Source organism: Rattus norvegicus, chromosome 11 (assembly GCF_036323735.1).
Source record: "Rattus norvegicus strain BN/NHsdMcwi chromosome 11, GRCr8, whole genome shotgun sequence".
Classification (NCBI taxonomy): domain Eukaryota; kingdom Metazoa; phylum Chordata; class Mammalia; order Rodentia; family Muridae; genus Rattus; species Rattus norvegicus.
In genome coordinates this window covers 94,469,393-94,491,235 of record NC_086029.1, presented here as the reverse complement: position 1 = coordinate 94,491,235, position 21,843 = coordinate 94,469,393, and the positions used below count along the sequence as shown (strand labels likewise).

The 21,843-nt window shown below is 42.3% G+C and overlaps 1 protein-coding gene across 3 annotated transcripts in view; it reads right to left on the bottom strand.

Annotated features, from left to right (window-relative positions):
* The window catches only part of Klhl6 (kelch-like family member 6), a 39,392-nt gene extending 23,418 nt beyond the window's left edge, over window positions 1-15,974 (bottom strand). Inside the window, exons 1-2 of one of the 3 annotated variants that reach the window (XM_063270327.1) lie at window positions 15,598-15,974; window positions 1,424-1,499 (exon numbers count right to left, since the gene is read on the bottom strand). In XM_063270327.1, the coding sequence (XP_063126397.1) occupies window positions 1,424-1,499; window positions 15,598-15,892 (371 nt within the window). In that variant the 5' untranslated portion in view covers window positions 15,893-15,974. The remainder of the gene's footprint in view (window positions 1-1,423; window positions 1,500-15,597) is intronic. The other 2 variants (NM_001105867.1, XM_006248594.3) reach the window with 2 other exon arrangements.
* Between the last annotated feature and the right edge of the window lie 5,869 nt (window positions 15,975-21,843).

Here is a 21,843-nt window from a genome sequence, read left to right as displayed (position 1 = left end):
GACTATCGCAAAGAAGAGTTCTTAAACGAAGTCAATGTATTTCAAGGTGACACATTATTAGTCTCTCTAAGATCATCTATACTCTTAATTGAACATAATTCCTAAATGTAGTTTCTGAATTCTCTCTTAGAATCACGTGCAGTGGATGACGCACTACTCCAGTTTAACTCACATTTGGATTTCCCAGAAAATTAAAGGAATTTGGCATGCAATAAGCAATACACGAGGAAGCCAAATAAGACCAGGTGCTTAGAGAAGGTTGCTTCAGCCTAGTCCTGGAGGGACTAGAGGACACACTTCACAACTATCACAAGAGATAAAGACATTGCTTGACAGTCAAGGACTCCTCCAGGAACAGATAATTCTCAAGCAACCTGGTTTTTTCAAAAGCCCAGAAGAAAGCCAAAAAGAAGTGCTGCCCAATGGTTGTGGCAGGCAGAAGCCTGGAGCCCACACAAAGCTTAGACTCATTCACATCATCCAATAAATGAGAAAATACAAATCAATTATCTGCTTGATGGTAATTGATAAATTCCCACTGACTGATAAATTTCCTGAAGTATTTGAAGACTAAGTAAGATAACATACATAAATAAAAACTCAAACAAGTAAGACATTCCCATTCCAGGCCAGATCAGAGGGATTTTAGCTGGTGAGAGACATGGTGTTTGATGGATGAATTAATTAATTTTCTTGTTGCTGCAGCCAAACAGATAGCAAGAATCAACTTAAGGGAAGAATTCTCTGGTTCCTGTCTTGAAAGCACAGTCATATGAGAGGGAAAGCACAGCAGCAAGGATGATTGTGGTAGCAGGAAGGTGAACCACTTCCTTGTATTTTCAAATCACAAAGCAGAGAGAGGACAGGAAGTGGAGCTGGGTCGTAAGCAAGAAGGCCTACTCCCAGATACCCACTTCCTCCAACTAGGTCCCACATCCTCCCTATACAGCTCAACCAGCTAGGAACTAAGCATTCAAACGCACAAGCATGCTAAGGACTATTGACATCTAAATTCTGAGAGCAGGACATACACAGCTTCAGCCCTGAGCCTGCCAGTCTCTCTTAGCTTGTCCTAGTCTCTCTTAGGTCCCTAGTCTCAGACTTTCTGCATGCTGTCCACCCTATATCTACAGCAAAGGTGGAGCCAGGGTTATGGTAGCACCAACTCTAAAACCCTTTATGGACGCAAGAAAGAAGACAAAAAGAAGTATAAGAAAACTGTCTTTCTCTCCAGGTCTCTCTATACATCTGACTCCCAATGTCTCAGCATTCCTTTCTCTCCTCCAACATGTTGTCACTGCCCTTGGCCATGGCCAGCATGTTGAACACAAATAAAGGGGAACTAAAGCTAAGCCAACAAACTCTTCATCGACTGAACCCCCAGGCAGCTATTGCTATCCCCACCCCAGAGATTCATTCATGCACATTCATGAACAAATTTTGGTCTCTATGATGGCCAGTCACAGAAGAGACACTATAAGTAGAACTTAGGGCCCTTGCTGGAGCCTAACAGAAGACAATACTCAATAAAATCAGTAGGATACAAAGTCAAACACTGGGGAATTAATTCAGCATTGACACTGAGTACACTAAACAGGGTCTGCTCTCTGGTAGCAGAGCCAACTTGGTTGTTAGCAATTTACCTCTCAGTGGGGGTAGTGGGGATATAGAGGGGTGATGCATAAGAATAAAGTATAGACATATGTGGCACACGCCTGTCATTCCAGTACACAGGAGGTGAAAGCAGGAAGATAAGGAGCTCAAGGTCAACCACCCTCCCACTACACGGCCAATTCAAACTCAGCCTAAGCTAAATATCTCAAGGGGGGAATGAAAATGCCATAATGAACCCCACCCTTTGTATGCTAACTTAAAGAGATAAGAATAATTAAGAATAATAGCAGGTTGTGATGGTACCTGCCAGTAGGATATGCCAAACAAGCAGAAGTAGGAGGGTCAGATAGATATATTTCTCTTTTTGTAGGCTAGGTGTGTCAGCATAAGCCTTTAGTCCCAGTACTTGAGAGGCCAAGGCAGGCAAATCTCTGTGAGTTTGAGACTTGCCTGTTTTAAAACAATAATAACAAAGAGTTAGGAAGAAATGAAATGAAATGAAGGAGAGAAGGAGAGAGAGAGAGAGAAGGAGGAAGAAGACGAGGAGGAGGAAAGGAAAGGAAAGGAGAGGAGAGGAGAGGAGAGGAGAGGAGAGGAGAGGAGAGGAAAGGAAAGGAAAGGAAAGGAAAGGAAAGGAAAGGAAAGGAAAGGAAAGGAAAGGAAAAGAAAAGAATAAGGAAGCCCCAAGGAGGACTAGTAAGAAATGTGAAGGTGTGAGTTCAATCCACAGGACCCTTATGATAGAAAGAGAACCAACTCCCAGAAATTGTCCTATGACCTCCATACATAAGCCCACATACATGTTCTCCCATGTATCCACCTCTCTCAATAACAAAAATAAAAATAAAAAATGTACCCCTTAGCATGTAAGTGAAATATTACATAATAAAAAATAATTTCTAGAAAGATGTGGACCAACTCGCATGAGATCCTCATTTTAAAACAAAAATAGTTTCAGAGCAGTAAGTCAGTTGTCCAGTACAGTGACTCAGTGATACCTCAGTGCAGAGCCTGAGTCATTCAGCACATCTCCTACCACACAGATGTGTAGCCATGGGCCCATGACTCCAGTCTCCCATACACAGATGTAGCCATGGGCCGGTGATTCCAGTCTCCCATCACAACCATGGATGTAGCCAAAGGCCCATGACTCATCTACATGAAGTCAGACCCAGTTGAGAACACTTCCTGGGCCACACAGCCCTTCAGTGACCATGGGGCTTAGCCCTCAAATCGGGTCCCTTCTCAAATATTGTTTCTTCAAAGATGCTCTCCCTCATGCTGTACCCAATCAAAAATCATCACTGTACCTTTCTTTCCTTTTCTTTATAGAACCTTCACAGCCTGACACTGTACTATACTTGTTCACTAATTTAATGATCACCCTCTCTGCTACCCTATGAACAGAACGAACTGACGGTCACTGCCGCTGAATCCCCAGTGCCTAGCACAGTGCTAGTGGAGATGCCATCTCTATAGAAAATCAGAAAATAAATGAGTGAGTGAGCTAGTTAGTTGATGGATGCTCTATCTGAGATCCTTAGAACTGTTTCTTGTTGGTCATCCTCCCATTAAAAAATTCCTATCAGACACACAGGGCCTGCATTTGAAATCTCCACAAGCACTCCACTTTCTACTCTGATGAGCTCTGCGGGCTCCTGAACATCCTGATATGTCCCTGATGGAACTTCTCACCCATTCCAACTGACCTGTGGCTTACCCTCTCCTGCACCCTCCCTGCCTCAACACCAGGCCTGCAAACAAGTACTCCCCAGTCACATCTACTGTCACATGCATTTTAACCCATGCCTGTCCCTACTTAGTTCCCTGCTCAGCCCTTCACGTCCCCTTCATATCAAGGATTAACTTCTCTGCTACACGAAGATATTCTGTGTTGCGTCACTAACATTAACTGCAAAGTGGATAAAATTCAACTCAAGAATACAAACAAGTAGCTGTCTGTAGATAACACAGAATAACAGCCTGCAATTCCAGTGCTCAGAAAATTGAAGTGAGAGGATTTTAAAATCAAGATCAACCCAAAATACCTATCAAGAATCTGTTTTAAAGCGCGTGTGTGTGTGTGTGTGTGTGTGTGTTTTCACATATATGCAACTAGGTTAAGACATCATTTTCAGTTTCATCATGTAAGGTACTAAGAGCAGCATTGATAAAAAAGGAATATGCTCTCAGGGTAGCCAATCAAAGGAGTTTCCATTGCAAAAAGATCAGGAGTCAGCAGATCCAGCTGTGATGGAAAGTAACATGATTTTGCTGTTTATGACAGCCAGAAACACTGAGCTGCAGGCACTGAACCCTTCCATTCCCTAACCCAATTCCTTTTTTTTTCTTTTTAAATTTATTTATTTTAAAATGTGGATGGTTTCTCTGCACGTGTGGTGTGTACTGTATGCACACAGTACCTATGAAAGCCAGAAGAGAACATCAGATCTCCTGGAACTGGAGCTAGAGACAGTTGTGAGCTGCCATGTGGGTCCTGAACCTCAGTCCTCTGCAAGAGCGGCCAGTGCTCTACCTGCTAAGCCATCTCTCAGCCCCTCCCCGAGCCAAGTCTAGCTAAACGAAGGATGTATGCATTCAGCTTAGTCCAAATTCTGATCTCTAGTTATTCTCTGAAGTCCTACTTGCACCTTCAATGAAGTGACTCTGGCCAGCATGGCTCCGGCAGGCCTTGCCCTTCTCCACCATTCCCTTCTCCCTGCTAAAATCATTTACTTGCATTTCAAAAGCTAGCCACCAAGGTCTATTCCTTTATTTGGCCACATTCTCCTCCTGACTATGAAGGTCCAGCTATCAAAGTATTTAAATCCAGCAACCAAAAGCGCCCTTTGGTTCACCTCATTAACATGCCCAAATAAAATACACCACCACATCCTAGCCCATTCTAACACAGCCTTCCCCTTTTTGTCTTCTCAAAACTTACACCTACAAGGTCATTTGCTGCTGTGTTTGGGTATGGTTTGTGCCTAATCCGGGGTCAGAAGGGGAAGCTTTCTGTTCTCCTAATACTCAGCCTTACTCTCCTAACTCACGGGGTGAGTCATGATGTAAGCTCCAAGGCCAGCCACATCTGAATACTGTGTGAGGAGACCAGGATCCTGAACTTTACCAAGCCTAAACCAAATGAGTTAAAATCTTTGCCAATGGGGTTAACTAGATGCATCTTACTAGACTCTATTCTGGCCACGATTCCTTAGCAAACCAAAACTTAAAAACCGCTGCCCTAATTTAAGTGTGATAGTAATCCCAGACTGAAGCGGAAGGGCCATACATTCAAGGCAAGCCTGGGCTACTGTCTTGGTTACTTCTCTATGGGTGTGTTACAATACCATGACCGAGGCAATTTATAGAAAAAGCGTACTGGGAGCTTAGAGTTTCGGAAGGTGAGTCCATAACCATCGCAGCAGGTAGCATGGCTGCAGACGGGCAGATGTGGCACTGGAACAATAGTACTTAGGGCCTACGTCCTAATTCACAAGCATGAGACAAAGAGAGAAAGCTAAGTGGGTGTGGCATGGGCTTTTGAAACCTCAAAGCCCACCCAGTGACCTAAGTTCTCCAACAAGGCCACACCTCCTAATTCTTCTCAAACCGTTCTACCAAGTGGAGATCAAGCGTTCAAATATGTGAGCCTTGGGGATAGTCTCACTCAAATGGCCACAGCTACCGAATGAGAACCTGGGGGGGAGGGGTCCCCTAAGACAGGCCCCTTTGGCTCCCACCTAACAAGGAGATACAATGAAGATCAAAGTTAAGATAATTGGCTAGAGCTAGGACAAATATTTGCCTGGAAATTCATGTTTGTTTTTGTAGTAGAGTTCTCTTCCACCTTTTGAGATCCCAGGATCCCATCAGGCCTAGGGATATTTCACGAAGGAGAGAGGTACAAGCAACCTCCTCTTCTCAGCCTGGAAAACTCTTGCTACCAGGCCTTACGCTGGCATCTTATGTCTCTAGCTAATAGACTCAGAAAAAGCTCTGCAGCCTGGACTCAGGTAGCACAGTTCATTGGAGCTCAGAGTTTCCATAAACAGCCTGATATAAAAGCCTTATTAATAATAAATCACATGAGATTTTGATCTTGTCTGTTACGTGCATGCAAATCCACTCACATCTGGAAGCGCAGCTTCTGCTGTGGTTCATTCCCCACAAGGGTTTGCGTGTTATAAACATGGTCCTCAATGTGGCAGTGTACGAGTACAAAACCAAGTACCAAAGCAGTGAGGCTGTTAGGACACAGTCATCAGAAGAACCAATGTGGTTCTCATGGGACACTGCTCAGTTGTCAAAAAGGGCTATTTGAAAGAGGAAGACTGGCTCTACCCACGCAGCTGTCTGGCTTCTTGTCTCACCATGGGACCTTGCTCCCTGACATACTCCCACCATAATACAGCCTATTAGGTAACTGTCAAGGCCAGAGCCAGGCCAGTGCTGTCACCATGCCTTCGTACCACCAGAACTATACAACTCTTCCTTCTTCTTAAAGTTCCCAGCCTCAAGTATTTGTTATAGTAATAAAAAAAAAAAAAACACTAACATTTGAAAGTTCAGAGACACCTTTCTTTCTACTACAGACACATATCTGACAGACGGCATCCCATTTGAAGTAAAGTGAGAAAGGATCTTAAAGCTGAGCATTCCCTCCACTGACTGTAAGTAGCATCAGATCTTAAAAGAACTTCTGTTTGCCAACCTTCTGGTTCAAATTGACCACTCCTCAAAGTCACTGCATATGGCTCTAGAGAAGCAGAAGTTGGCTTGCTTACTGTGCAAGCAGAACCCTCAAAATCCCACCAGGGCAATACTGGTGACTCAGCAAGCCATGGGGCTCTTATCCAAATGTATGAGAGAAAGGCTCGTTCTGTCCTACAGAATTGGAGCACCAGGCTTCCCACTGTGACCCACCCTTCCCCTTATACCGTCTTGAATGTCCGTGTGGAGCTAGCCTCAGTTCTTGTGGCAAACATAATCCAAGTCATATACTACATCCCCCAAGCCTTAGTGATTAGTGAGGGCGGAGTGCAGAACAAAGTGGGTCCAAGCAGAGCCAGTTTCAGAACCTTCTCCGGAACTATTACTATAAGAAGTTCGTTTCCCATTGAAATTGTTGAGCTGGCAGAAGTCAAAATTCAAAGACATTTGTGACCTCCTTGTCTCTATTCAACAGATGCAAGGGGAGGGGAAAGGAGACACACAAAGAGACAGACACACGTAGAGATTAGCTTGGACACACAGATCCATCTGGACCTGAAAGCAGTAGACCTAGATTTTTAAACCATAAATGAGTTAGTACACTTGAGTCTTTTAAAAATGTCATGGCAAGCACTTTTTAATAACTGTTGGGTGCAAAGATAGATGAACAGAGAGATGAGAAGGCACCCACACTGACAGTTAAGGCCAAGAAGATTTAACTACGCCACTCCACACTCTGACCTACACTGTAAGTACTGTGAGTATAAATAGCAGTGAACTACAGCATGACCTTGCACGGATACGTGTTATAGTGTAATGAGAACTCGATTCTTGGAATCAGACCTCCAAGGTCCTGATGCTAACTCTGTGCTCTTCTAACTGTTCTTCTGTGTTACGCACATGGTGGCTATTACTTGACTCAATTTTCCTTTGGGTTTATCTCACACTCACCACTGGAAGTGGTTCTCAACCTGTGGGTCATGACCCTTTGTGTGGGGGTCAAAGGCACCCTTTTACAGTGGTCACCTAAAATCATCAAACAACGCAGATATTTAGACTACAGCTCATAACGGTAGCAAAATCACAATTACAGAGAAGCAATGAGAATATTTTATGGTTGGGTTACCACAATGTGAGGAACAGTAATAAAGAGTTGAAGTGTTAGGAAGGTTGAGAACCACTGCCCTAACCAAATACCATTTGCCTCCCAGACCACTTCCGCGAGGTCCTCTTAGAGTAGCACTTAATTAGATTAGATGAGCATTGGCACGTGCTGGTCACTGCCACATTCCAGCCCTATGCACCTCATAACATCTTCTTGCTCTTCTCTGTCCCATCTCGACTCACACAGGACCCTGTAGAAGCTCGCTGTGATGGCCACATCATTATCCAGAAGTTAGGGATCAGTCTCTGACTTAACTACTTAGAACCCTACAGACAGACTTTGGTCCACATCTTCTTCCCAAGACGTAGAGGATCTGCTAGTAGCAGAGTACCCCTACTGCGGAGCACAGTGATAGTCACATGCATGTTCCAGGGTGCTCCCCCTGACAGCCGCCAGACTGATCTGGACCACAAGACTGAGATTTTGCTGTCGATGACACAGACACCAGAAGGCAAGAGGACAAAGCTGGGCACCCCTATCAGAGAGCAACAGCAAAACCAGAAAAAGAGGAAGGGTGGATGAGGAAGAGGGGAAGTTGTACAAGGGCCAATCAGCACCCATGACACTTGCCAGGCTTTGGCCCTGAATGGACTTCTTCAGCACACAGGGAAAGAATCTCTACTTCTGGTTGGTCCTCCCTCGTAGAGAACTTTTTAAAGATTCAAAGTACAGCACCCCAAATGCCTAAGCTAACCTGGGTGACACAGGGCACTGAGTGTAATAGCTGTAGTACTTCCTTAATGTATTCAAAGATTGCAGGCAGTTTTCAGGGCTACTGAGCAGTGAGGGAAGACCCTCACAGAAGCCTCTTGGGATACCTCTGATTGTCTTTTGTAACGACTGGGCCATATGCTTCATTTGTCTTCAAATATTTGTATCCCTTGGGTCCATAGCTCCATACCCATGGGAACAAGAGCTCCTGGGAAGAAGCTGTGACTACAAGGGACGACTGATGGATTAGAACATCCATCACCGTGGAGAGATCATGGAGAGATGTTAGAATGCTGCAAGTTCCAAACTACGTTGAGCCATTATCAGTGCCCTCAGCAGCCATTTATCACCCTCTTGTGTGTGTTACCCAACATCTTTGTGACTATTAGATAAGCTTTGGGATGTACACTAACTTTTACCAACAGAAAGGCTAAGAATCTCAACAGATAGCATCCAGCTGTGGATTCTCACCTTGTTAAGAACATACTGACCCAATGTACCCATCAGTGTATTGGGCAAACATGTTGACCCAAAACATGTTCTGTTTCTGTAGAAGCTTCATGAAATTGCTACCTCATGGAAACATGGCATTCAGGAAGAAACCATATTTTGTGTTCCTAGGCTACAGTCTCTCATATTTGCCTCCAGAATTTGCCCCTGTTCCTGTGAGGTGAGAATTGTTCCTTTCGTCAACACCTAGGACTTTTCCTAACCAATTATCAAAGCATTTAAGTTTATACAAAAAGCTGTTACAACTATGGAAGTGTTCACAACTAAGTAGTAAGTGAATCAGAATACATCCACAGTTGACAGAAATCATTAAACTATGTCTATAGAAAGTATGGAATAACAAGGAAAATGCTTACACTATATAATTGAGTTGGAAATAAAGGATAATAAAGGACAGTATGTGGTACAAGCACGATGACTTTGCAATGCCTGGAAGAAAGAGCTGATAGTATTAAATGATAATAAAATACTTCTGGTGAGTTGGGGATTTAGCTCAGTGGTAGAGCACTTGCCTAGCAAGCGCAAGGCCCTGGGTTTGGTCCCCAGCTCCGAAAAAAAGAATAAAAAAAAAAAATACTTCTGGGTAGTTTATCTGTAAATTTATAGCTCAATACATCAGAACATTCAGTACATATTTATTAGTCTTTAAATGTTGTTCTTTTTTCCCAGATTTGCTTTAATCAGTATGACTTCCATATGTAATAGAAAACAAGCTTTTAAATGTTAGGATTACTTACTGTAGTAGGTACAAGAAAATATAGAAAATATAAAACCAGGTTTCTGCACAGGAGGATTCTGGGTAACTAAAAACTGAAACAATAGAGGAGCAGCACTGTGGAAGAGAGGAGATGACAGAGGAGAGGGATGATGCCGAGTGAATATAGCAGTCTCTTAAACACAATGCTTGCTTTCCTGACATAGAAACACCATCAATGTTTAAACACAATAGAAAAAGGAAAGCTGTTTACAAGGAGGAGGCTTCTAGATCTGCTAAGTCGTTATTTAAATCACATAGCTGGATCTAGAGGCCAGCCAACCACAGCCAGTGGGCTAACCACACCTGTGGAACAATGACAAAACCCTCTTTTTGGAAACAAAGTTTCAGCAATGCACATTTATTTATGTGTTGAACAATTAGCATAGAGACCAGATGGCTCCAAAGCTTAAACATTTGCCTCTTGGCCCCTTACAGAACAACTGTGTCAATCCTTGATCTAAAGTAATCCATGGGTTCTAAGTCTTCTATGGTTAATACGTGTATATAATAGATTGTGGTCACTTTCACACACACCGCTTCCCCTCCATCACCTCTCTCCTCATGCTGAAATATTCTTTTTTTTTTTTTTTTGGTTCTTTTTTTTTTCCGGAGCTGGGGACCGAACCCAGGGCCTTGCGCTTCCTAGTGAAATATTCTTATTCCCAAGTTCCCCTCCTAGTTTTATGCTTCCTCCCTATGTGTGGCCCACTGAGTTAAGTAGATTGTTCTCGCCACTGTGGGAGTATAGGTGGGCATTTACTGGAGTAGAGGCAATTTATTAGAGGCTACACCATTAAAAAAAAAAAAAAAAACAAAAAACCTTGGTTATCTCCTTCTCCAGCAGCTGTTAATTGCCAACAGATCTCAGATCATGTTTATGTCAATAGATTAGTGCTACTCTCCCAGCTGCTTACCATAGTGCCAGTGGTTAATGAGGAAACCGCCACCTCACCAAAAAGCCAAGAACAACCCATGTTTTTATTTGATTTAATTTTTTTTTAAGATTTATTGATTTTTATTTTCTGTGTACGAGTATTTGCCCACATATATCTGTGCATGCCACATGTGTGCGTGGTGCCTGAGAAGGTCAGAAAAGGGATCTCCTTCAGCCTCCCGAAAACCTGTGTCACTATGCCCAACTACACTGTAACTTGTTGCAACTTCTAGAGGGTCTCTCTGATGTGGCTCTCCCTACTTACAACCTAACAGGGCATTTTTACACAGAGGTCAAATCATGTCTTTTTTTTTTTTTTTTTTTTTTAATGTTCTAGTACTTCATGTACTCCCCATGCCAGTAAGATACATTCCACTCCATAGCCAGCTCTAACAAAACCTTTCATGGTCTGACCCTAGGAGTCTCTCGGCTCTACTGAACTGCACATCTACTCTACTTCTGGTGATCTGCATGCGTGTATGCATGTTACCTCTCTAGAAGGTCCACCGTGGGTCTGCCAGCCTGAGTCTTACGATGCTGCTAAGTAAATCGACACTCTTCTCATCTCTCCTGTTTGTGCACACTACAGTGTGTGTGTCCATGTGTGCCCATGTGCATGTGCCCTTGTCTAGTAATCCCTTTTTCCAGAATAGTCACTGGGTTTCAGACCCTCTCCTAAATCCTCCCAAACCAAAATGCCCCAGATAATCCAACTTACTCAATATGACCAAAGACCCCATGGATCTGGTCAGTTCTTATTTGACCCCAGGCATGGACCATTGTATCTAGTTTTTTTTTCGTTGCTCCCTCATGCAAACCATTAGTTTTCAGATTCATCATGTTTTAAAATCATAATGGTATCATCACTCATGTAATTAGTATGACCTTTGCACTGAAAGTAGGGCTAAGGTAATTAGTCCATGAGCTTCCAGACAGTCAAAGCAATACAAAGTTACAGTAAATTGTCCAGTAAAAGGAAGAAAGCAGAATTTTCTTTTTGCTCAGTGTCTTCCTTTTCTGGGACATTGCCTCTTCTAGCCAGAATTCACTCAGACTATGCTGTTCAAGTGATGTGTGACTATTCTCATTCTCTCTCTCTCTCTCTCTCTCTCTCTCTCTCTCTCTCTCTCTCACACACACACACACACACACACACACACACACACACACATACACACACACACACACACACACCCCTATCTCTTTGGCTAAGCTCCTAAATTAGATTGATCATTGTGTCCCAATTCCCTGATGCAGTTATTGGTCCAGGAACGGTAATTGAAGTCTAAGTCAATCAGCAACTTTCCCAGGAGCTTTTTGTACTAAAAGCAGAGAATCCCTTAGTTCCCTTTGGAGCAAAAGCTGCAAGAAATGAGTCTCAGATCTACCAAAAAGCAAACTTCAACCATGTGGCAGAAGTCTAAGCTGAGAAGTCCAATAGGAGGTACAGCCAGGGAAGAGGGAGGGAAGGAGGGAGGGAGGGGGAAAGAGAGAGAGAGAGAGAGAAAGAGAGAGAGAGAGAGAGAGAGAGAGAGAGAGAGAGAGAGAGAGAGAGACGACAGACAGACAGAGATTCCCAACTGCCCTGAAGGCCTGAAATTCTGCCCTCCCTGCTCTCTGCCACATTCCAGTCTTCCTATGATTTAGTACTGTACTAAAGCTGACCTCATTTGAGTTCCCACTCCTTGGAATCTGTAATTTTACTACTGTTACAAATCATAATATAAATATTTTTGGAATTGGAGGTTTGCCAAGGGAGTCATGACCTACAGGTTGAGAACTTCTGTTCTATACTGTGGCCTTCAGGATTCTATAGCAGTTGGGCTCCTCCTGACACACGCTGAATGGCTGAGATCTCAACTGCTGCCTGACCTCCTTGCACCTATTTCCTTTCTCTGGGTTTGCTTCTCTGTACTCCTTGGGAGGGATTTTCTAAGTCTATACTATCACACACATACATTTATCCTCTCAAGTGAGCCAGAGGCAATTCTGATCACAAAACAAAAACTAAAAAATCTGACTTACTGCAACATAACATGTTTTTAAGCAGATTAATAAATGAACTGTTTTTATTATTTGCATTCTATGACAACTCACTTGTAAATGTAGACCTGCAAATCTTTAGTTGCAGATTTGGCTGCTGGGCCTTCAAGAGGCCAAATAGTTCCTCCCAGATTTACAAAGCCAAGAAGCTAACTTTTATATTTTTGGTTGTGAGCCTAGCCTTTAACGGCTGAGCCATCTCTCCAGCCCAGAAGCTAACTTTTAAGGTTTACTATCCATTGTTCATTTCTCACTCTTCACAAAACACATTTTTTCTCCAACTTCCTCGTTTCTCTCAAGACTTTAAAATAGACCGACAAAGGGAAATCACTGTCTGGGTGACTAATGTTGTCCTTGTTTGGCTGACACAGTCCTACCCTATCATTCTTCTGGTGCACACATAAATTCTTCCAACTGCTTTTCTATGTGTGCAATGAGCCGGAATAGCAGGCTGCTGTGGGTCAAATGGCTCCCACATATTTATTGACAAGGCCAGGGGCTAAGTTTGAGGGAAGTGGTGCCTGCTCTGTGTCACACACAGAGGCTGCTAGTTTTGAACTGCCATGGTGTCAGAACAATAACAGATGTCTCACCCCTTCCAAAACCTTAGAAACAAAGCAAAGAGGCAGTGAGCCACTGTCAGACCGGATGCTGGTCCTTGGTCTTAGGATTCAAGTTGACTATTTCTTTTTAATTAACTGACACCTAGACTTCACACACACACACACACACACACACACACACACACACACCCGTAAGATGAACACAGTATTATTGTGTGCACAAAAGAGTTGTACACAAAATTTTTGTACACATTAAATGAGTCAAGTACGTGTGGTACAAAGCCTATCTATCCCACACAATTGCTCAGTGAACAGATAACAGAATGTAATCTCCAGAGTCCTGTATCCATTATAGGGGGGAATCTACATTGGAAATACCTAGATGTAAATCTAAAGAAAGGTTAAGAAAGTCTGCATCCACAGGCAGACACTCACAACTGTGTGTGCTCCAACTTCTTACTGCCATACCAGCCCTGAGGACCAGCGGAGTGTTTTCTACATTGGCAAGGACAGAAGATCTGAGCTAAGGCACCTTCTGTTTATGAGGAGAAATCTATGGACCAAAAAAAGTAGTGTCTCAAGGGAAGACAGTCAATAGTCCTGTCTGGTAAGCAAGCAAACACATTTATAAAACTACCAACCAATGATAACAGTTTTTCAGTGACTCAAAACCTGAAGAATAAACTGAAAGCATGAAAACCCAGGGCACTGAGACAGACTGGCCTTCATTCCCTCCTGAATGAGAAAGCTCTTGGCCAGTACAGGGGCAGGTGAAGCGGTGCGTTTGTGTCAACCCATGTTTATGACGTGCTTATATTTTACCAAGCTATGATGCCAAGAGAATGATGCTTCACTCTTCGTGGCAGCTCGTACTGCAAATAAAACAAGGACTCTTAGAATGTGTGGAATCCTCACTCCTGCAACGGCCAGGTACGTAATGTGCAGTTTTCATTTCCTCATCTGAAAAAGGGGGCGTCGGTCAACTTCATCGTGCCAGTGCAGAGTGAAACCAGTGACCGTTGTTTGTGATAGAGAGCAGGCATGACTTCCTTCAAACTCACATAGGCCCTGCCCCTTGCCTTGTCAACATATGGGAGCTCTTTACATACAACAACCTTCTGACTCTGCTCTTCGAATTCTACAGAAAAATTTTCTCCTAACTACCCCAAATAAAATACTATCTTATACACACACACATGTATATATGAATGATATGAGCTATATATGTATATGTATATTTGCTTGATGTTTATATATTTGACTGTATACAGTCACATTTTATTTGAAATGTGTGATATTTGAAAATATCATATGTATTCACATGATACTTTCTTAAAACCCTCAACCAGAGCTGAGAGGTAGGAAAATCTCACTAAAAATAAAGTGATTTTTCCCCCCTACTTTCTGAAATGCCTCCCTTACTCACTGGTTCTCTACATGACCACACTGGTGCTCACAGTGCTGGTGCAGCTGTATTCATATAGGGTTTTGACAGAGACCTTATGAGCCTATGTATCTGCCAGACATCGTGTAAGACCGTTCCACTAAGAGAATTGTTACAAACGATGATGAGAAACTGTCACTGTCCTCATCTTCCAGTTGACAAAAAAAGAAATTCAGAGTAACAGGAAACTCGCCTAAAATTCATGGCCAGGAAAGGTTCAAGTGAAATGAAAACAAGTCTTCTAACTCCAGGTCGTCATCTCACTAGGACACCTCAGAAGCCTTTTACATCCAGAAACTTCTTGCATTGTTTGTCCTTCCCACCTTCTCCTTGCACACCAGAAACCCCCAATTTTCAGTAAGTTATGTGGTAACTCCAAAAGCAAGGCCACATTCTTGTTCTCTACCTCTACCGATGAACAAAGACAATATCGTGTTTTAAACACATTAGTCAAACTGAGGAGAGAGAGGGGGAAAAAATCCCCCTGACTTAAGTAATTTCACATCCTTAAAATTAAAGATATACTTATATATTTATAAAATTATATACTTGTATATGTATAAGGACACACACACAGAGAGAGGGGGGAGGGAGAGAGAAAGAGAGAGAGAGGAGAATAGATGGAGATAAGGTTTTAAAGCATATTTTCAATTTTATCATTACTAAAATACACTTGGCAAGGTAAAAGATAACAACATATTTTTAAAGTATGTCAAAAGTATCTTGACTCTAAGATATGATAAAGAATATTAAGACAGAGAATAATTAAATCTTTTGAAGAAAAGAATCAAAATGGTGGAATTAGACCAAGGATGGCACTGAAAGGTTCCAAGTAATAAATAAATACTGCTTCTAAATTGTCCCAGTTTCTCTTGGCCCAAATCAACCCTAAAGGTTGAGAGTTTCCTTTCCTATATTTTAAGTAAGCACAAACCTTACTGTATATGCACACATATTTACAGTCTATATAATATATGAAGTAATATATGACAAGATACATAACATATTTTATGTAAGAATATATGTAACCATAAGTGCATCAGCAAATCAGATTGAACTTGCTCGATCTTGTGGACTGCAGAGCTCTCACGTCTACAGTTATTTTCTGTGCAATATGCGTGCAGTTTGACAGGGACTCAAAGCAGGCTGACCTGAAATAGTTGCTGGCTGCAGCAAGCACCACACGATGGCAAGAGAATTCCTGAATGTCCACACACAAGATGACATCTGTCAAAGCATTTTCCTCTCGCAGGGTCTCCAAGCCATTCTGAAGAATTAAAGAAAGTCTCGTGTCGTCAAATTTTACCTTCTCCCCAGTTAATATTTCCACGAAGTCTCCCCGTTTCTGGGAGGACTTGTCTGTAGTGAGTGCCAAGGGTCCTTCCAGGCTCCTCTCTACCACATCGCTCATGGTGCAGGCACCTCTTTGTCCTGCCATCAACGTCTAGACTAAAGGAGCTGCCAAGTTTCGGGGAGGTCACACTGCAGAAGCCGAACGGATTTCCTGCACAGGCCCCTCCACTTATCACCAGCTGTCACACATACATAACAGGAAGTCTCACACTTTCTCATCCTGTTACTACAAACGCCACCAACTCCTCCTCTTCTTTCTGAGGATTGTCACAGGGTTAGGAATGTCTTCAAGTGGGAGTGTAGAACGGGGATCTGGGAAAGAAAGGGTAGCTTCTCTGTATCTTTCGGGAGTACAGTTTAGTCCTCTCCCACCTCACACTCGTAGGCAGCAAACCTCTGCTTCCAGTTATCACCTGTTTCCTTATACCTGCTTCAATAACCCAAGACTTCAGGAAAAAAATGGGCATGAGGTCTTCTCTGTCTTCCACTGTCTGAGACCCCTTTGGAGCCTAACAACCGTCCTTCATGGCAACTTGTATCCCATACTCTCTCAAATTATGGGCATGAGGCCAAAAACTGTTCTACCGCCTTACCTCCCCCTGACACACACACACACACACACACACACACACACACACACACAATAGAACGAGATTCAGTTTCTCATTCATGATTGTGTCCACCAAACTCCTTGATTGTTTTATCTTTATTTTTCAGATGGCCTAAAAACCACTAACATAGCCAGATGTCAGCTCCTTCTCCTTACCTAGTAGGCGACACATGAGGCTTTGTATCATAGGTTTAATGAGTAAACAGCAAATGTTACAACAGTTTATTTATACGTTGTGGTTGTTTGAATATGCTTGACCCATGGAATGGCACTATTAGGAGCTGAGGCCTTGTTGAGTAGGTGTGGTCTTGTAGGAGGAAGTGTGTCACTATGGGCATAGGCACTAAGACCCTCATCCTAGCTGCCTAGAAGCTGTTTGCCTTTGAAATGGGATGTAGAACTCTCAGCTCCGCTTGCATCATTCCTGCCTGGATGTGGCCGTGTTCCTGCCTTGCTGGTAATGGACTGAACTTCTGAACTGTAAGCCAGCCCCAATTAAATGTCCTTCATAAGAGTTGCCTTGGTCATGGTGTCTCTTCACAGCAGTAAAACCATGACTAAGACAGGAGCTGGTGGGGCTGGTGAGATGGCTCAGCGGTTAAGAGTGCTGACTGCTCTTCCCGAAGTCCTGAGTTCAATTCCCAGCAACCACATGGTGGCTCACAACCATGTGTAATGGGATTCAATGCCCTCTTCTGGTGTGTCTGAAGACAGCTACAGTGTAAGCATATACATGAAATAAATAAATTAAAAAAAAAAAAAGACAGAAGCTGGTGCCAAAAATTGGGGTATTGCTTTGATTGGACTGACCATGCTTTGTTTGGAGGAAGGTGGATTTGGGAGCTTTGGATTTAGAAAGCCCTGGGATGCTTTAAAAGTGGGGCTTAATGGGCTACCCTAATAGGAATATTGAAGACTTTGTTGCTGAGAGTGACTTGAACTGTGCAACCTGGCCCAGGTTGAATGGAGAAGAATTTCAGTATGTGGCATAAGACTGTTTTTGTGGTATTTTGGTGAAGAACATGGCTGTGTTTTGCCAATGTCTGAAAAGTCTGCCTAAGGCTAAAGTGAAGAGGTTTAGAATAATTGCTTTGACGAGTCTGAAAGCAGCCTGGCTTAAATTCTGTGGTGTGGTTACTAAAGTTCACTCTTATGAAGAGCACTTTAATGAATAGGAGCGAGCTGAGGAAGGAAAAATATAAAATATATGGTTCAAGTAATAAAGGGGCACCAGGAAGAGAAATTGAGCTAAATCCTATGTTCAAGGAGATAAACGGATTAAGGGAGTGGTGACGTTGAGACAAGATCCCACTCAGCTTAGGTTCAAGCACAGTGGAATGCACCTTTAATCCCAGGAGGTAGAGGCAAGCATATCTCTGAGTTCTAGGCCATCATGGTATAGAGAAAGTTCTGAGTTGAGGAAAGCTTAAATCCAGTCATGGTGGTACATGCCTTTTATCCCAGCATTCGGGAGACAAATACATGCAGATCTCTGAGCTCAAAGTCAACCTACAGAGCAAGTCCCAGGACAGCCAAGCTTAGACAGTGATGGAGCTCGAAAACAGAAGCCTAGTGACAACGTATTAGGTAAGAGATATCATGTTCCAGCCCCAGCAAGCAGCAGAACGTGGCAGCTTCAGCCATGTCTCAGAGTCAAGAATAGAAGGGTCTACTGGGACAACTGATGCTCGCTAGCTGGAGCTAAGAAATTAGTGGTGGTTAAGAAGATACCAGCATCACTGAAGTAAAGAAAATCTTCTGGGAAATATTTTCTGAGAGCACAGAGAAGCTGTGTTCTAGAGAGATCAGATCCCCAGCACCCACATGAAAGCTGAGTGCGGTAGCATTTGTCTGTAATCCCAGTACTGTGTGGTAGAGAGGGAGTGATAAAAACAGAAAATAAAAACTGGTCAAGCAGTTCTAGGGCAGGAAAGTCAGTTAAAAAAAAAATGAGTAAAACCTCAACCCTACATAAAGAACTATAGGCAACTAAGGAATGCTGAGAGTGGGAGAAATAGTCTCCCCCACGGTAGAGCACATCTGATTTATTCACTACCAAGATGGTCAATCTGGAAAAGATATATACAAGTAACACTGTACAGACTGAGCAGTTTGTATTTATGCATTTAGAAATGCACACACACACACACACACACACACACACACACACACGTGTGTGTGTGCAACAACATTTAATGAAAAAAGCAACTATGGACTTGAAAGTGAGGGAGAAGGGATGTGGGGTGAAGCTTGGAGAAAGGAAAGGGAAGGAAGAAATGATGAAATTGCATTATAGTCTCCAAAAGTAAAAAAAAAAATTAAAAGCAAATATTTTGTAAGAATGAATTTTTTAAAAAATCATTTTGTCTTCAGAGAGGATCTGAAGACAAATAATTTAGTACTAGTGGATTTGGAACCATACTGTATAATCATTACATTATCCTCTTCCTAGTTGTGGTAGCACTAAACAAGAACAGACCCTTGCCTCCTACCTCATCTTAAAACTACAAAGAAAATGTTAGAATATTCAGCCCCTGTTGTAAAGCAATTTACTCTGAGATAAAACCTCATCTTAGAAGGAAGAGTCTTTCAGAAAAAGGATGCGCTAAAAGAAGGTAAAACATTCCATCCTTCAGGGAAGTTCCTTAAGCTCAAAACATAAACAACTCATAAGTTTTAGAGAGTCTCTAAAACTGAGCAGATACATCAGGCTCTCCTTCCCCAGGTAGTATGGATTTACAGGTAGTAAGGATTGCTGAGATACATTCTCAAATTGGCCGTGTTTCCTAGAAGACTCTCAGACCAACCAAGTGACCTAGAAGACACAAGGGCCCATCAAGCTGCCTGGAAAAAATACTCTCCAGCCTATTCAGCAAACTGAAGGTTGTATGGTGGGCTCTAAGTTTCCCACTTCTGTGAGCTGTCACCTGTGCTGTCATAGACTTTGGTAGCTGTCTTTAAGTCATTTCTGCTCCTGTAACTCCTCACCCATATTCCTGTAAGACACTCAAATAAAGCTCATTGGCTCACCAATTAGACTTCAATAATATCCTTATTTTGGTCTGTCATTGGTTCCCTATATGAGTGGGTAGACATTTGTTCATGTTTCCCCAGGAATATTGTGTCACACAACAGCTCCCAAAGGAAGATGAAGGGAGTAAGTTAGATCCGCACTTGTATTTTCTGTTTTCTTACCCATCCTTATCCCTGAGGCAGAATAAAGGAGGAACAGGATGCAGAAAGGATGCCGATATAAGGTGAGGATGCATTAGAAATAGGAGACAGCATTCGTGCTCAACAACACCTGTCCTGAGTTAACAAAATTTGTGCTGTTTATTACTCAAATGCAACTGTGGACAAGCTGTAATGCTGTACCATGCATATCTGGGCAGTGTCTGAGTCTCTAGTAACTAGCAAAATTCAAAACCAACTGATTGTTTGCAGAAATAATGCTTATAAACAGACTATTAGATGTATAATTCTTACTTGGATCCTGAGTTTTAAGAGGAAAAGTAGTAAACAATACTCACGGTCATAGCACCATTGTTTACAGGTGCTAAATGGCAGAAGTAAACTGTTGACCAACAGACGCATGGATAAATAAAATTAGCATGTATGTAGGATAGAATATTTCTCTACCTTTTCAGAGACCAAAATTTTAGCCTATGTTATGATACAATTAACCTTGAGAACATTATGCTAAAAAGAATAATCCCACCACAAAATGACAAACATCATCTAATTCTCTGCACATGAGGTGCCTGAAATAGAACATTCTTAGAAATAAAAAGTAAAATGGTCGTTGCCAGATGCTGAGAGGAGAGAGACATAAAAATTCTCATTTAATGTATACAAAGTTTAAGTTTTGCAAGGTGTAGAGCATTCTGGAGATTGGCTATTCAACAAATGTGAAGGTAATTAACACCACTAAAATATGCACCTCAAAATGCTAATATTTGACATTAGGATCAACAACCAACAAAATAAAACAGTTAAGGAAGAGATCTTTCTTTCTAGGTTTAGCATGTTTAGAATATTAAGTAGGAATATTCCAAAGTTTCAAAGGTATTATCAATACGTTATACCATCAAAAATATCCTTACATCACCTAGTGTTGGACTTAGATTTGAAATTGAAAATCAGTGCGAGTTGAATCTTGGCACATTTAAAATTACTGAAGATGTTTTTATGTATGAGAGTGGTCATAGAGGTTTGATTATACTGCCTAAAGAGTAGCCAGTAAGGGCATTTGTAAATAAAGGAAACTTGAATGTGAACTATACTCCATGAAATTCTTCATGTGTTTCCAACATATGATGATGGCATGATGTTCATGTCCTTCTTCTTGGGGGACGCATGTAAAGCACCACGGCATCTGCCACTTATTTTCAAGTGATTCGGCAAACAAAAATGTCTTACACAGGTGGAAAGGGCAGCAGACAAATCAAAACTCATTATTCTCTCCTTTAATATTTCAAACATACAATGGGGAGTTGCATATGGATCACAGGAAATCTCCAGCATGGACCGTAACATAGTTTGTGTATAATTTAGCCCCCAATGGCTCAAGATGAACTTGGGTTACAGCATGGCTGAGGGAATCTTAGTGGGTCAACATTAGGTCTTTCTGAAAGATTAACACTTTTCTTGAAGGAAATATGGTCTCACTCTCTCAGGATGCCCCACAGAGCAAATTGTTCTATTTGAGCTTGGCGCTGCCCCTAATCCCCTCCAGATGCTGACTACTCTTGCTGGTACCCCACCCACAGAGTGATATCACTTGCCCTGAGGCTGGCGAAGGCCAAGTATACGCCAACATCATCCTCTTGAACCTCCAGAACCACAACCCAATCGTTCTTGTTTCTTATAAATTATCCAAAGAAATTCCATTAGAAGCATAAAACTGATCCAAAGCTCAAAAACTGCCAACACAGAGTGCTTGGTGTCACCACTACCTGTGCAACTGACATCACCAATGATTTTGCCAAAATGTCCAACTGAGCACAAAAAGACTCTAGAAATGGCCACTCTGGGTGTACCATCAACAGTAATGACATGGCCCTGCTCAGCTGAGGTTAAGAGGAGGGTACAGGAGAGAGTTGGGAGCTAGGAACTGGGGACTTCCACTCAGTCTCATTGCGAAACAGACAGGTGGCCTTTCACACTTAAAATACTTCAGCCAGGGGAAAGAAAGGTGATCAAGTTCACTGAATCTCAAGCTACAGATTATCAGCAGCACACCTCTAGATAAAAGGCGAGAAACAAGGAAAATAATGGGCAAGCAAGATCTGCTTTTCTATTTCTCCATGTTGTCTGTATCCACAGGGCTACGATCTACTTTACTGGGAGACCTCAGACTTTGAATTAAAGTATTTCTAGACTCCATACCTTACTGATATAGTAAATATGATACAGTGTTTCTTGAG